Raw genomic sequence first — 17825 nt, 5'->3', positions numbered from 1 at the left:
GTCACTTCCGGTCGGTCCTATTTAAAATTCATGGTTGAAACCTAAGAAGTTGAAACGATGTTGACGAAGATAAAGATTATATACAATCTGGAAGAGTAAATAACTTAAACCTTTATTTTGTATTTTATTTTGTACTCCTTTACACAAACAGTTTACATGATCATCATGTATTTACACAGTAATGGCTACTTCAATTTGATAACGAAGTCATCGTGCAAAGGGTTATGCAACACTATGAAAGTGGCAATTGATATATACTCGTGCAATGACTGATCTATTATAATATAGCTATATATTGAAAATAAATAGAAATGTATGCCTTGTTACGAAGTTAGTGCGAACTGTGACGAACGCTTTTTCAGTTATGGTGGCTAAAGAGATTTGTTTGATGTTGTTAGCTTCCTCAATAGTTGGTATTGATACTGCAAAAATCCTAGCGGTATATCCATGTCCCTCGATCAGCCACCAGGTTGTTTTTCGACCGTTGACATTGGAACTAATTAAACGCGGACATACAGTAACAGTTGTGACGACAGATCCAATTTTTCCTAAAGGCGGTGCACCCGAAAACTTAACAGAAATTAACGTGCATGAAAAATCATATGAAATGTTAAGAAATTATTTCGCTACAGTTGTTACTGGAAAGAAAAATGATTTAGTAAATCAATTGAAAGTTGTCAAAGAACTTTTCCCAACTATGTTGGAAGAACAATTAAAAGTAAAAGAGTTTAAAGAATTAATCTACAACAAAACAGTGGAATTTGATTTAATATTGATTGAATCTGTCTTTAGTGCAGCTTTAGGTATAATGCACGTATATAAGGGACCAACAATTTTAGTCAGTTCTTTCGGATCATTCCCAGACGGACATGAAATAATGGGAACACCAACTCATCCAATTTTATATCCATCTACGTACCGACAAAAGTTGTATAATTTGACATTGTGGGATAAAATGACTGAATTATACGGTTTGTTGCGAATAAAATACACTTTGAGTAGTTTCGAAGAACACGAAAATATAGTTCTAAAAAGAATATTCGGGCCTGATATTCCTCCTTTAAGCGTTTTAAAAAATAATGTGGATATGTTGTTTTTGAATGTAAATCCTATTTGGGAAGGAAACTTTCCAGTGCCACCTGGTGTGATACATATGGGAGGGCTTCATCAACTACCACCAAAAGATCTCCCCAAGGTTAGTTTATTTAACAACATTACTATTATCAGTTCAACAACAACAGTTAATTTTAATATTGACAAATGGTTTAACTTTCATACATATTTATTTATACATGGTACTTATGTATTTGATATTAAAATTAATATATACACATTACTTATGAGGAACTCAAAAATAAATTTATACTAAATTAATCATTTTTTTTCTAAATCCTTTAACAAGTTTAGTTATATTGTTAATTATTTTAGTTTATACTCTCTCTACTTACATGGTACTTATTTTAAAATACTCCGTTGTTACACGGTTTGTAAACAATTTTAAAAATGTGTATATAGTTTGTTGCATATCCGTATATTAAAAAAAATTATATTACATTTGTTATTTTTTTAAAAAAAAAACTTTTCCTTGGCAGCGCTAAGGATGACAACATGGGATTCCTCGTATACAATAGGTATTTCATATATATGCATAAAACACAAAGTTAACTGCGGTTTTTGTCTTTGTGTCATATTTTACAAGCATTTATAATATAAAACATATTGATAAAATTTATTAATCCCTGATATGAGATCTTTCTGAAGTCGTGGACTATTGAACCGTTTATCTAAAATGATTTAACGATCAGTAGTAGTTTTAATATATAAATAACATATTATCAATGTTTTTCCTTCAACTAAACTAATTTTATATAACTTTATAACATAGAAACAAATGACATGCCGTATTGCGATTTTTAATATCAAACTTAAATAACAAAAATAATGTATTTTTAGGACCTTCAACAATATCTCGACGCCTCCAAGAATGGAGTCATTTACTTTAGCTTCGGCACAAACGTTCAACCTTCGATTTTGCCTCCAGAAAAAATTGCAATATTCCGAAACGTATTTACACAACTACCATACAACGTAATTTTAAAGTGGGATAATGAAAATTTCCCTTTTAAATCGGATAACATAAAAGTTTTCAAATGGCTACCACAATCGGATCTCCTGCGTAAGTATTTTTTTTTTATATATTCAAGATAAATTTAATGATATCCTAGAAGATAACTTAATTTGTTTTAAATGTTTGCTTGGCAAAGCAGCTGTATACAAATTTCCATGCTAATAAAAATTGCTTCGTTTTCTAAATGGGATTATTCCGGCTGAGAATTTTTTATTTATTCATTTATTGAGCTGTCAAACAGACATGTACAACAAAGTTTAATAAACTAGTCCATTCAAAATGTCTTCCATTACCCGTTTATTAATAGAACTTTAATCATTCTTTACTTGATTTTAAGGTTCTATACTTTATAGAATTATTTGAAAATATAACAATCTCACTGCGAAATTTGTTTCACAAGAAAGTTGAAAACGAATACTAGCAATAATTTCGTTAACAAAATTTATTTTCGAATGTGTACTTTGATCTTTTCTTATAATTAATTTAAAAAGTTGAATTAAAGTCTCAAAAAATATTTTATCATTATCATGATCATATCCGCTGTAAGATGTCTACTGTTGCACATAGGCCGTCGCCCAAATATAGTTAATAAGACCGGTTAAGAGTGGTCTGCATCCAGTGTACAAGTAATTCTTTCCAATGCAATAGATAATAATGAAATAGATATAGTTACACTAATAGCAAAATCAAAATTAGCAATTAGCTTTAAAACAAATAATAAAGAGATGATAGGTATTACATGTAATGAAAGACTAATGTAAGAATACTTTTCAAACTGATATATAGACTAATTACTTCCAGGTCATCCAAATATTAAGTTATTTATAACACAAGGAGGCTTACAATCTACTGACGAGGCGATAACAGCTGGAGTACCTCTTATAGGGATACCGATGTTGGGAGATCAGTGGTATAATGTAGAAAAATATGTACATCACCAGATCGGAATCAGGCTCGACTTTGACAAATTGACCGATTAAGAAATTCTATCTTAGAAGTCATTCAAAATGAAAGGTAATTTTTAATAAAAGGTACTTACATAAATTGAAAAAAAAACTAAATAACGAGCTAAGAGAATGGGATTAATAAATCCTAACCTGTTTAACTAAATCAAATATTTTATTTTGTTTTTAGAAATTGTTTATAGTGTAAATAATAAATAAGACTTCCTAGGCATAGTAGCTAGGTTGAATAATAAAAATAGTAAAAGACCAACTAATATAAAGAACCGATAAGTGGTCAGTCCTTATCTAGGCAGTTTAAGTAGAAATTATTATGCTAAATATATTAGAAATAATTTGACTCCTACACTATCTAACGAAATAGGAGAAATGTGACTAAACTCGTAAACAGTAGAGCTATAAATAAACGACTTCATCACTATGTCAACCAATAAACGCTCACTTTGCTGTGGCGTGGAGGCCTAGGCCAAGGGTCGCCAAAATAACGGGTCTTGCGCTCTCCGCATCCCGCGACTTTCATCAACCTTCACCATGTCCTTGGTCCTCTTGTAAAATGCCTACCCACGCCGCAAATGCTACCTATAAACGACTTAAATAAGAATAATTATATACAAGTTACTACCGTGAGTAACCCTTGAAAATATCTGAATACTTTTATTTGCCATGTAACATCATGTCCTATTGTCGTTAGTTAATTTAAGTATAATTAGATCTTAGTTTATTATCCTTCTTATGTTTTTCTACGGATCTTCTCACTGCTTATATGATGTCGCAGAAAAATCCCGTGGATAACCCTCTCTATAGCAACATCTGTGAGGTTGCCAATGACGTGCGAAGTGAGAAACTATTTCAGTGTCCTGAGTCTTGATATAGTCAAAGACCTTATGCGTGGTCACGGTTCTTAAAGCTAAGTTAAAGCATCTAAGCGATTCCGTGTGTCCAATTTTTTGTTTGTTATACATGTTGAAAAAAAAATACAAAATGTACTTTATGAACAAAATCAAGTTGTGCGAATTACCTGATAGATGATTTATCTTACTTTCAGCTATCGACAAAACATTTTACGACTTCGATCGTTAATGCAAGACCAGCCGCAGAAGCCGTTGGAGCGCGCCGTGTGGTGGATAGAATACGTACTCAGGCACGGCGGGGCGAAGCACTTGCGCGCGCCCGCCGCTAATATGTCATGGGCTGAGTTTTTGGAGCTAGAACTGGTGGCATTCGTGCTTTTGGTCGTGATTTCATTAATAGTCATAATCACTTTATTGACGAAACTTATAATCTCTAGAATATGGATGGCTGTGATACGTGACAAAAAATTCAAAAGTGCCTGACAATTATCATGTTATTTTATATTATTTTTATATGTAGTATTAAATTATTAAAGTATTAACTTTTTTATTTAAAATCCACATTTACTTTAGAAGCAAACAATTGTAAGAATGTGATCATGGTCAACAAGAAATATAACTACCAAGATTGGTACAACTTCGAGAAAGGGGTAAATCATCGATTCCACTTTGGCTCGACAGCGTTCGTCCAATATCCCTAAGTGCCTTGAGACAAAGTTTTACGACAAATGCGTATTAATATTGACGTCTTAAAATATTGAAACGTGGTCTTTCACTTGTGACCTCATTAGGAAGCCTTTAGTCACAGCTATGAAGATGGCTACGTTCGGAATTTCTCTACGGAAGTGATTCGGGTATGTGGAGAACTAACGTAAACTATTCTGCGCGCTATATGGCCTTCTCACTACTATTTTCAACCTCTGGACTATGTGCCAGAGGTTGAAAATAGTAGTGAGAAAGCCATATAGCGCGCAGAATAGTTGGTTGCTGGAACCTTATGATTCTGGAGTAGACAGCGCTGGAAGTGCACAAATGGACATGTGACATGGTTAATGTTTTATTTTTTTAATGATCCCTGTTTTTGTGCGTCTCTCGTATTCCCCAAGCTTATTGTGGAAAAGGGACTTTTACATATTTGATACATTTTTCACGTATCTTTTATTTTTGCTCTCTTCTTTCAGTCTTCACATAATCATTCATTCACTTTTGTAACATATAGGAGATAATCTATCATTCTCATTCATTTTCAATATCATTCTTTTCATCGCCTTTCATCCTCTCTTAAATTATCACAGTCTAGGTCTATTCGTAAAACTTAAATTATTTATTTGTATTACAGGTGTATATTTATCACAGTTTATATGTAGTTCATTGGTTTTTCTTAATTTCAATATTTTCATTTACTTTTTTATTTTATAAACTTATTACGTTGCTAATGTTGTCGGAAGATGATGGATATATCCTTCAGCTAATCTATGGAGAAGATCTAAGTCAAGCAGTAGATGACTATGATATCCTTATGAAATTAAAATGAAGATATAAAATTTTATTACATTTGCTAACCCGTTAACCTTCATTTCATCCACATTTTATTTAATTGTAAATTTTAATTAAGTATTATAAATCTTTATTACGCGGTGACACCTAAATGGCAAGGTATACGATATATGAACATAGGTACATATCATAAATACCCGACAATAGTACATTTTATGTGAATTATAAACTAAAGAGTTATAAGTCAAAACATCAACTAGTCAGCCGTGTAGATTTTTTTTGAGTAAATATCAAAATATGGAATCTACTCATTCATTGACTATTAGGTGAAACAAACTCCGCAGGGTCAGCTCGTTATAAGTAAGATATGTATAATATTGACATTTGTAATAGATGTTAACACACGACGCACGAAATTCCTCTATTCGGCCAATTGTATTATATAACGCTATTGTTTACATAAACTTGGTCAAATATTGATTTTTATACCGTTCATGGGGATATTTAGCTACTTGAGGAGTTCGTCTTTACTTTTGAGCATTTTTGAGACGTTACTATTTGAAAGTATTGGTGAATGCTCCCACTTTTGGGACTAGGCGTAATGACAGCACACTGCGTTTATGAGTTATTTGAAAAAGTAATATAAAGCGGAATCAATTGTCTATACGTACTTATGTTTTCAAATGAATTACTCTTCTAGAATCTCGAATTTTTTATTGCATATCTCTTCACGGCGTCACCTATTTCAATTTAACATAATAATAAATATTCTTAAAATTATTTGTTTAAATGATAATTCTTCAACTAACAAAAAAAAAACTTAAGATGTTAACCCAGATTAATCAAAGTTTTTTTTTATAATAATTTGATCCAGTTTAAAAAATAATATACCCGTAAGTCGATAAATCGTATTTAATATTTATTAAAAAAATTAATCCACGTAGATAAGAAAGTAATATATTTCTTTTATCTGCATTAACAAAATATGTCAACATATTTTGACGCTACTGATAGGTAACAATTTTCAAATCATTTGAAATATTATGAACTAAAGAAGAAGCAGATCTAAATAAAGATTACGATATTACAATCAAGCTTTACCGCCGAGTCATTCTGATAAAGCTATAAAACATAGCGATATCGACAAATTTCGCAGTCAGGATGATTAAGATTCGTATTCGTAGTCTAGTAAGAAAGAGTTTTTATTTTAAGTTATCATATAATAGATAAAGTTATAAATTTCAGAAAAAACATACTCTTCCTACTAATATATATATTTACTAATATAATTTCAGAAAAACTACTAACACCCCTGTTTGAATGTATTTGTGAGTAGTGATAAACGTTATTTTAGCATAATGATGTTAAAAGAGATTTGGGTAATATTGTTGCTTCTCGCCGCAGTTAGTATTGAAGCGGCAAAAATTCTAGCGCTGTATCTGTGCCCATCGATCAGTCAGCAGGTTGTATTTCGAACATTGACATTAGAGCTACTTTAAGGCGGACATTCAGTGACAGTAGTAACAACAGATCCGATGTTTCCAAAAGGCGGTGCACCGGAAAACTTAAACGAAATTGACACGCACGATGTATCATACGAATCAATAAAGAGAAAAATTCTGCATATACAGGTGATAAAAAGATTTCATAAGTCAAACGAGAATAATGATAAAGAACTTCGCTGTCACGTTTGAAGAAAAATCTAAGATAAAGGAGTTTAACGAATTCATCAACAACAAAAAGGAAGAATAAGATTTGATAATGTTAGAAGCATTCTATACTCCAGCTCTAGGCATTCACATATATAAAGGATCGACAATTTTAGTAAGTTCCTTCGGTGGATTTCCAGACACTTATGAGACAATAGGAGCTCCAACTCATCCAATTCTGTATCCAAATGTGTTCCGACAGAAACTAAATATTTTGTCTTTGTGGTATAGAATGTCTGAATTTTATAATCAACTAAGAGTAAAATATATTTTAAATTATGACAATCAAAACGAAGACAAAATTTTAAAAAGAATATTTGGTTCCGATAGTCCGCCTTTAAGTGTTTTTAAAAAATAATGTTGATATGTTGTTTATCGATATTAATCCTTTTTGGGAAGGAAATTTTCCGATGCCACCTAGTGTGGTATATATGGGAGGAATGCATCAACTTCCTCCGAAAGATCCACCCAAGGTCAGTGTAGCTGATATATATTTAATACCAATTTTGCTAATTGAATTTTATTCTTTATTGTCAGATGTGAACTTAGCCTTAATAACAAAAATATTAATCTTTGCATCAATATTTCTATACTGTTTTATTCCTAAGCAATAATGTATATATGTAAGTTTAGTCAATACTAAGCTAATTATTTAAAAAAAAAAGTTTTTTAATCAAAAAAATTAACACATACGACCTTGTATGTTAATATTGTAGGATTTTCAAGAGTACCTCGATTCCTCTAAGATTGGCGTTATTTACTTTAGCGTTGGGTCAAACGTCAAAACTTCACTTCTGCCTCCAGAAAAGGTAACAATATTCCAAGACGTATTTTCTCAACTACCATACAATGTCCTTACAAAGTGGGACAAAGACGATTTTCCGTCTAAATCGGATAACATAAGAATTTCTAAATGGCTGCCACAGTCTGATCTCTTGTGTAAGTAAATCAAATTTTAAATTCATGCTCAGAAACTATTTAAAATGAGAATTGACAGAAAATGATCTATAAATATTGAATAATAATGATTTTACAAATTTTACATTTAAAAAAGAAACCAACCTTTTGTATTCAGCATAACAGATCATTTAACGTTGTTTCGAAATTAAATCAAATCACTGTAAAATATACGTATAAAGAAGAATAATGAATATATGAATGAATTATGTAAATGAAAATCATTAAAGAAATAACGTTTTTCACCCAAACATTTAGTTATTTATAATACAAGGAGGCTTACAATCTACCGACGAAGCGATAACAGCCGGAATACCTTTAATTGGGATACCGATATTCGCAGTGGTACAATGTAGAAAAATACGCACACTAAAAAATACACAATTAGAATCAGATTTGACTTTTATACACTTACTGAAGACCAATTAAAAGATAATATTTAAGAAATTATTCAGAATCAAAGGTATTTACAAAGTATTCCGTTTTTGATATTGCATCATTGAAATTGTTTAGACCAAAATTTTTTTACAAGATAAAATGGTATTTACCACTAGTAATTTAAACATGGTAAATCTTTATTACAGCTATCGTAAGAATATATTGGGACTTCGTACTCTAATGGAAGATCAGTCGCAGAAGCCGTTGGAGCGCGCAATGTGGTGGATAGCATATGTCCTCAGGCACGGCGGGGCGAAGCACTTGCGCGCGCCCGCCGCGAATATCTCATGGACTGAATATCTGGAGTTAGAGCTAGTAGCTGTACTGTTCTTGACTACAGTTTCATTCATAGTCGCATTAATTTTACTGACGAAATTTATAATCAAACGAACGAGAAGTAATCAAATTATATTCTACATAAAGTCCGACCAATTATGTACAATACATTAATTAAATCGCATCTTGAATATCTTGTTGCAATATACGGAACGGCTGTTGCTAATAATTTAAATTTTCTGCAAAAAACTCAAAATAAATAAAGGATTATGCAAGTACCACTATCACCAACCACACAATTGTATGACAAAACTCAATTGTTTAACTTAAGCGCGCGGAAATAATTACACATTTCATTCGACACACATTCATGTATTAGAATAACAAAATACTTGAAATTCATTCATTGTAATATAAATTTTATATCAACACAGCATCATTATAATTTTACGAAATTAATACTGCTGAAGTTAATTTAAATTAAAACAAACTAAGAAAAGAAAAGAGAAGAATATATAGTAATAATTAAAAACAAGCTTAAAATTTTCGCATGCTTTAGTTTATAGAGTACCAATCTGCCCAGTTTTTAAAAATAATGCGTATAATGTAATATAATGTCTCATTTAAACTATGTAAAAGTTTTATGAGAATATATATTTTAAACCCTTGCGATAAGTTTAGGGACCTTATGCTTCAAGACGACAACCAAAGATGCTGTGCTGAAAAGGTTTGTCTATATAAATTTCCTATATTTAAAAGAAAATTTTTATTATTTTGTTTCAATTTTAATGCATAACTTGCGACATCAAAATTTTCTAATCGCTGCCTGCGGTTTAATAAGGTTTTTTTTTACATTGGTAGTTTTTGCATTGGACTAAGAATCAATGATATTAACAATGGATTTTTTTTTAATTTATTTCAGTCTTTCATAACGTTGTCATAGCATAATATAATTTTGTCGTGTCATGAGTATTATTAGATAATATAAACTGAACATCTAATTGTGTTAACCCAAATACCGAGGCAAATAGTTTGTCCAGACAGCAAGTAGTTTGGCGAGGCATCGAGTAATACGTTACGGCTACAATTACTTGTTTTGGCATTTCTGAAGAATAAACACTACTCTTATGAAAATTTGGTAACTCTAGTAAACGAATAAACGTTACGCGTTAAAAATTGTTTTTGTGCCTACGTAACGTCTGACGACGTTTGTAAAATCAGATACCACAAATATTTACACACACAGGTACAACAAAAGATCAGAAATTGCATATTAATCCTGGCTCTAGAATTACAATACGAAAGCGTCGAAGTATGACACTTAGAATTAAAACCTTTTTGTTATTAAAGGGGAAGAGCAACTTCCCTCGACCGATCGGAGAGATCATTTACCTGGAAAGAGTCGAGATAAAGATTCGTAATCGGCAGGGTTTCGCATTTCCTCACGCGACCTTTCAAAAAATCTACCATCTTCAAAGTGGCGGCCGCATCACAGGTACCGACTTTTTACTTATGCTATTTTTTCACAATATCGGTATCGTTTTTAGCTATACAGAGGACGTCAGCAAATACGGGAAGCGCGTAAGTCCGAAGACACTTCCTACACTCCAAACGCTGATCACATGGTTTTCTTGCACTAAGGTGCAAGAAGGCAGACACAACGTCAGCAAATACGAGAAGCGCGTAAGTCCGAAGACACTTCCGATACTCAAAACGCTGATCACATGGTTTTCTTGCACTGGGGTGCAAGAAGGCGGACACAACGTCAGCAAATACGGGAAGCGCGTAAGTCCGAAGACACTTCCTACACTCAAAACGCTGATCACATGGTTTTCTTGCACTGGGGTGCAAGAAGGCGGACACAACGTCAGCAAATACGGGAAGCGCGTAAGTCCGAAGACACTTCCTACACTCCAAACGCTGATCACATGGTTTTCTTGCACTAGGGTACAAGAAGGCGGACACAACGTCAGCAAATACAGGAAGCGCGTAAGTCCGAAGACACTTCCTACACTCCAAACGCTGATCACATGGTTTTCTTGCACTAGGGTTCAAGAAGGCGGACACAACGTCAGCAAATACAGGAAGCGCGTAAGTCCGAAGACACTTCCGACACTCAAAACGCTGATCACATAGTTTTCTTCCACTAGGGTGCAAGAAGGCGGACACAACGTCAGCAAATACGGGAAGCGCGTAAGTCCGAAGACACTTCCTACACTCCAAACGCTGATCACATGGTTTTCTTGCACTAGGGTACAAGAAGGCGGACACAACGTCAGCAAATACAGGAAGCGCGTAAGTCCGAAGACACTTCCGACACTCAAAACGCTGATCACATAGTTTTCTTCCACTAGGGTGCAAGAAGGCGGACACAACGTCAGCAAATACGGGAAGCGCGTAAGTCCGAAGACACTTCCTACACTCCAAACGCTGATCACATGGTTTTCTTGCACTAGGGTACAAGAAGGCGGACACAACGTCAGCAAATACAGGAAGCGCGTAAGTCCGAAGACACTTCCGACACTCAAAACGCTGATCACATAGTTTTCTTCCACTAGGGTGCAAGAAGGCGGACACAACGTCAGCAAATACGGGAAGCGCGTAAGTCCGAAGACACTTCCTACACTCCAAACGCTGATCACATGGTTTTCTTCCACTAGGGTGCAAGAAGGCGGACACAACGTCAGCAAATACGGGAAGCGCGTAAGTCCGAAGACACTTCCTACACTCCTAACGCTGATCACATGGTTTTCTTGCACTAAGGTGCAAGAAGGCAGACACAACGTCAGCAAATACGGGAAGCGCGTAAGTCCGAAGACACTTCCGACACTCAAAACGCTGATCACATAGTTTTCTTCCACTAGGTTGCAAGAAGGCGGACACAACGTCAGCAAATACGGGAAGCGCGTAAGTCCGAAGACACTTCCGACACTCAAAACGCTGATCACATAGTTTTCTTCCACTAGGGTGCAAGAAGGCAGACACAACGTCAGCAAATACAGGAAGCGCGTAAGTCCGAAGACACTTCCGACACTCAAAACGCTGATCACATAGTTTTCTTCCACTAGGGTGCAAGAAGGCGGACACAACGTCAGCAAATACGGGAAGCGCGTAAGTCCGAAGACACTTCCTACACTCCAAACGCTGATCACATGGTTTTCTTGCACTAGGGTACAAGAAGGCGGACACAACGTCAGCAAATACAGGAAGCGCGTAAGTCCGAAGACACTTCCGACACTCAAAACGCTGATCACATAGTTTTCTTCCACTAGGGTGCAAGAAGGCGGACACAACGTCAGCAAATACGGGAAGCGCGTAAGTCCGAAGACACTTCCTACACTCCAAACGCTGATCACATGGTTTTCTTCCACTAGGGTGCAAGAAGGCGGACACAACGTCAGCAAATACGGGAAGCGCGTAAGTCCGAAGACACTTCCTACACTCCTAACGCTGATCACATGGTTTTCTTGCACTAAGGTGCAAGAAGGCAGACACAACGTCAGCAAATACGGGAAGCGCGTAAGTCCGAAGACACTTCCGACACTCAAAACGCTGATCACATAGTTTTCTTCCACTAGGTTGCAAGAAGGCGGACACAACGTCAGCAAATACGGGAAGCGCGTAAGTCCGAAGACACTTCCTACACTCCAAACGCTGATCACATGGTTTTCTTGCACTAGGGTACAAGAAGGCGGACACAACGTCAGCAAATACGGGAAGCGCGTAAGTCCGAAGACACTTCCTACACTCCAAACGCTGATCACATGGTTTTCTTGCACTAGGGTACAAGAAGGCGGACACAACGTCAGCAAATACAGGAAGCGCGTAAGTCCGAAGACACTTCCGACACTCAAAACGCTGATCACATAGTTTTCTTCCACTAGGGTGCAAGAAGGCGGACACAACGTCAGCAAATACGGGAAGCGCGTAAGTCCGAAGACACTTCCTACACTCCAAACGCTGATCACATGGTTTTCTTGCACTAGGGTACAAGAAGGCGGACACAACGTCAGCAAATACAGGAAGCGCGTAAGTCCGAAGACACTTCCGACACTCAAAACGCTGATCACATAGTTTTCTTCCACTAGGGTGCAAGAAGGCGGACACAACGTCAGCAAATACGGGAAGCGCGTAAGTCCGAAGACACTTCCTACACTCCAAACGCTGATCACATGGTTTTCTTGCACTGGGGTACAAGAAGGCGGACACAACGTCAGCAAATACGGGAAGCGCGTAAGTCCGAAGACACTTCTTACACTCCAAACGCTGAGCGTAGTGAATCCGTATGCAGGGGCACAGAGGATTTAGTGAGCAGCAACAGCTGAGAGGGAGGTGGAAAAATCCGAGGACACTTCCGCACTACCAAACGCTGTGCGCAGGAATTCCTTGCACCAGGGTGAAAGGCAGCAAAACTCAATGCAAGTCAGCAAAACGGGAGGCGGAAAAGTAGGGAGACACGTCCAAACACTCCAAGCGCTGAGCTCGCAATGTCTGCACTAATACTAACATATTTTTCAGTCTTCTATTCTAAAGTCATTTTTGTACAGAAACAAAACTGTACGTTAGATAGTCAGCATTATAACTACATTTGTGATTATAATATCTATGATGATTACATACAGATATATAACAGATAAAAGTACATATTTCAATAAAATCTTATCTATAAGACATTTCCAATGTAACTGTTTAACGTGACATACGTTATTTATGCAATATGGTGTTAAAGTATATAAGTGCTATATTGGTGTTTCACGCAATGGTTAGTGTTGAAGCGGCGAAAATTCTCGCGATATATCCGACACCTTCGATCAGCCACCAGGTAGTTTTCCGACCTTTGACATTAGAGTTAATTAAACGCGGACATTCAGTGACAGTAGTGACAACAGATCCAATTTTTCCAAAAGGCAATGCACCAGAAAACTTAACCGAAATAAATGCCCATGATGTATCATATAAAATGATCACAAAAGCTTTTCCAAAATTAACTCCTGGAAATGAAAATGATTTTATAACACAACTTAAATATCTAAAGAAGCATTTTCAAACAATTCTGGTAGAACAATCAAAAATAAAGGAATTTAACGAAATAATCAATAACAAAACGCAAGAATATGATTTGATTATGATAGAGGCACTATACGTTATAGCGTTGGGTATAACGCATATATATAAAGCACCAACAATCTTAGTAAGTTCCTTCGGAGCATTCATAGACACATATGATATAATGGGTGTTCCAACTCATCCAATTCTGTATCCAAATATATTTCGGCAGAAACTTTATGATTTGTCTTTGTACGATAAAATATCTGAATTGTATAATCAGCTGAGAATTAATTACATTTTAAATTATGTTGACGAAAACGAAGACGAAATAATAAAAAGAATTTTTGGTTCTGATGTTCCCTCTCTAGCCGTTTTAAAAAATAATGTAGATATGTTGTTTTTGAATATTAATCCTATTTGGGAGGGATACTTTCCGGTACCTCCTGGTGTAATACATATGGGAGGGCTCCATCTACAACCATTGAAAGAACTGCCAAAGGTTAGTAAAAATAGTTATCATATATTAACATAATATATACTGTAATAAATATGTGGAAATACTTTTGTAGTCATTCAGTATACACTTTTGACGAAACCTTGGTGATGCTCTTCTAGAATAATATAAATAAAAGAGTAATTTGTTTAAAATGCTTTTCACGTATACTTGTTGTTTTGCAATTTACGTGTTCGACATTCATCTGGAGAATATGAATGAACGGAAATAATTTTGTTTGAAATGGTTCAAAAGTTTTCACTCAGCAATAATTAACAGGAAACCGACAAGTGTGGATAAATATTGCTTAATTTTTCTTACAGTGATGCTTTTCTCCTGGCAATAAGAATACAAGCATTCATGATTGAGAATAACAATCATGTTATAAGTTATTATGATGGAAACACTTTCATGCAAAATTTAGAGGAAGAGTGTATTAAAGATGTTGTATATTATAGGAAGTATATTTTATATTCAAGGTATAACGATGTGTTGCAGGATCTTCAACAGTATCTCGACAATTCTAAAAACGGCGTCATTTATCTTAGTTTCGGGTCAAACCTGAAAACTTCTCTCCTGCCTCCGCAAACTATAGAAATACTCGGAGAAGCGCTTTCACAGTTACCATATAATGTGATTTTAAAATGGGACAGTGAGGATTTCCCTTATAAATCGGATAATATTCGAGTTTATAAATGGCTGCCACAATCTGATCTGTTGCGTAAGTATATCAAATTTGTATATTTTTTGGTGGAAGCTTACTTTAACCCTATCATGACATCTGAAACTGTACACTAGGTGCGGCGTATTTGCTTAAAAAGCTTGTTCTATCAAACACTGTTGCATATTTATTTAAACATAGAACATATGAATTTGTTGTATAAGTATTTCGCTATTTAAGGAGGAGAACGGACACGACTTTAAAACACCAATACCTTGTACATATTAGAATTAAATTTCGTGTACTTTTTAATAAGTAAATACAGAAAAATCATTTCGTTTCTGGTAGATGTGGTATTTATTAATATATAACAACATGACAAAGGAAATGTATAGAATAACTTATTCTGATAACACATAAATGATGAAGAAATTGTTGTAAAATTGTTAAATAGATAAATGATAGATTGAGTAATTATTTTCAGATCACCCAAATATTAAGTTGTTCATAACACAAGGAGGCCTGCAATCTACTGACGAGGCAATATCAGCTGGAGTACCTCTTTTAGGTATACCTATGTCTGCCGATCAGTGGTACAACGTGGACAAATACGAACATCATAACATTGGAATCAAACTTAATATTGGCACATTATCTGTAGAAAAATTAAAGAATTCTATTTTAGATATCATCCGCAATGAAAGGTATGCACAAAATTCAATTATTTTAATGTTTCGTTATACCCGAAAAAGAATATTTAAAAAATTAGAAAAAAAATGTTAAGCAAGGAACATAAACACCGTCTTTTTACGAGAGCTGCTTGATAACTAAACTCTGTGTTTGGCCCTAATCGGTGTAACATAACTCCTGAAAATGCCCCGTGGAGGGGTGAAACACGTGTTGAGTGATTTGACGGTGGCAGTTGTGTAATTCGCATTGTTTGCCGCATACGCATTTATCAACGGGCGATGCACTTTGTTGCACGACTACCACTGTATGTGCAGAAGTGGCTAAATATTGGTCCCTTTCTTACTTAGGATGGACTTCCGCAAGGTAACGCCTGATTCCATTAAATAAATGATAACTCCATGATTTTTAGAATATATTTATGTATATTAAAATTTATCAAAAAGGGCAATCGTGGATTTCGTGTCTTGTCAATTGTGTAATGATCCATCATTGAAACCTTGACTTGATAATTGAAACTCTGTAGCGTTAGCGTTAACGAAAGTCACTGTGAGTTCCACTGTGGTCGTAACAGTACTTTGACGTCGTACGTTTAGATTGTCTAAAAGAAGTCATCACTCTAGAAATCGTCGACAAATTCATGGCATAATATTAAATTATTGAAGATGTGCTGTATGATTCTCAATTGAGCAAGTACATCTCATTTTTTATGAATATTTAGATATGAAAAATGTGTCCGCAAGAACGGTGCCGCGATTGTTTACTTCAAAGAAGTGTTTGGCGATCCGAACTTGTCCAGACGAATCTTTATTTACTTTTACCTTTAAATAACCGTAGATAAAACATGGATTCATCACAATACCATTCTCCTAATGGACGTGCACAGCATGCCAAAGTGAGTCTGTCAGCCAACAAGGACATGGCCGCAGTTGTAGATATATACGCGGTAACATACGCATACATTACCGGAGCGAAGGGCAGAACGATGACTGGCCCATATTATAGCTTTTAACCAGATACGATATTATTTTAAACAAAATAAATACATTGCCAAAAATTTCAATCAAGCTAATAAAAACAAATGGTGAACATTCATTCATAAATTGGCTTACGAATTACAATTTTTTATAGGAAACCTAAACAAATATTTATTTTGATGGCCTTCAGAACACAACATGATATAAAACTTTTTACTTTACTTAGAAACAGTTAAAAATTTGAAAATGGCAGGACTACATGTATCGATCTGAAAGAAGGTTATGTTTGAAAATAAAAGTCATAGTTTCCCATTATTATTTTTTTACTCAAATAGCCACAGTATTAGAAATGAAATATTTGAGTAACGGTTTAGAAGCCAGCAAATTAACTCGTGGGTTATTTTACTTGCAGCTATCGGAACAATATTTTACGACTTCGATCTTTAATGCAAGACCAGCCGCAGAAGCCGTTGGAGCGCGCCATGTGGTGGATAGAATACGTCCTCAGGCACGGCGGGGCGAAGCACTTGCGCGCGCCCGCTGCTAATATCTCTTGGGCTGATTATTTGGAGTTGAAGCTGGTAGCCGTACTGTTTTTGGCTGCAGTTTCATTAATAGCCGTATTCATTTTACTGACAACACTTATAATAACACTAGTATGGAGAACAGTTCGGAGAGATAAGAAACCAAAGCGTGCGTAGTGAGACCTAGTAAGCTAAATAAGATTAGATAAATGTATAATTAATAAGACAGTATCAAATAAAATTAACTTAAGCAAGTCATTTTAAAAAAATAATAATTAGAACAACAACACCACTTTTAAAGCATCAATCATTCTGAAATATCATTTTGAAACTTTTCTAGTTTCAAAATGATATTGCCGTATTTTTTATATTTATATTATTATAAGAACTAATATAAATCCAAAGCTGTATCACAGCATTATGCAAAAAAGATATAAAGTCTAACATCAGTGGAAATGTTAAATAACTATAATATCAATAACGTAATATGATGTAAAAGGCAAAGAAGAAATAGTTGTCTTCTAGTACTCTAAGAAACTATTCAAATGTCAATCATTTATGTGTGTTGTAGGGATAGAACGGTTACATTCATTATTGAATTCCTTCAGCCAGGCAG

The 17825-nt window shown here is 34.9% G+C and overlaps 2 protein-coding genes and 1 pseudogene across 2 annotated transcripts; all 3 read left to right on the top strand.

Moving 5' to 3' along the window:
• Window positions 1-317: 317 nt before the first annotated feature.
• LOC137924705 (UDP-glycosyltransferase UGT5-like) lies at window positions 318-4462 on the top strand. The gene is given in 5 exon segments (XM_068768124.1): window positions 318-1195; window positions 1954-2176; window positions 2930-3100; window positions 3103-3142; window positions 4136-4462. Coding segments are annotated over 5 exon segments (1554 nt in total). The 5' UTR covers window positions 318-364; the 3' UTR covers window positions 4425-4462.
• Window positions 4463-7199: 2737 nt separating this feature from the next.
• On the top strand, window positions 7200-10866 carry LOC137924506 (UDP-glucosyltransferase 2-like; annotated as a pseudogene).
• A 2645-nt stretch (window positions 10867-13511) lies between these two features.
• Window positions 13512-17508, top strand: LOC137924505 (UDP-glycosyltransferase UGT5-like). The gene is made up of 4 exons (XM_068767891.1): window positions 13512-14366; window positions 14859-15081; window positions 15506-15725; window positions 17098-17508. Exons 1-4 carry the CDS (start codon window positions 13536-13538, stop codon window positions 17384-17386), a joined length of 1563 nt encoding a protein of 520 aa, XP_068623992.1. The 5' UTR covers window positions 13512-13535; the 3' UTR covers window positions 17387-17508.
• The last annotated feature ends 317 nt before the right edge of the window (window positions 17509-17825 follow it).

The sequence above is a fragment of the Battus philenor genome, unplaced genomic scaffold (assembly GCF_028537555.1).
Source record: "Battus philenor isolate CCGP_79_NKW_IND1 unplaced genomic scaffold, ilBatPhil1.0.hap1 SCAF_24, whole genome shotgun sequence".
In the NCBI taxonomy this organism is placed as follows: Eukaryota; Metazoa; Arthropoda; class Insecta; order Lepidoptera; family Papilionidae; genus Battus; species Battus philenor.
The sequence above is the reverse complement of the archived record's forward strand: the minus strand, read 5'-3'. Positions and strand labels throughout refer to the sequence as shown.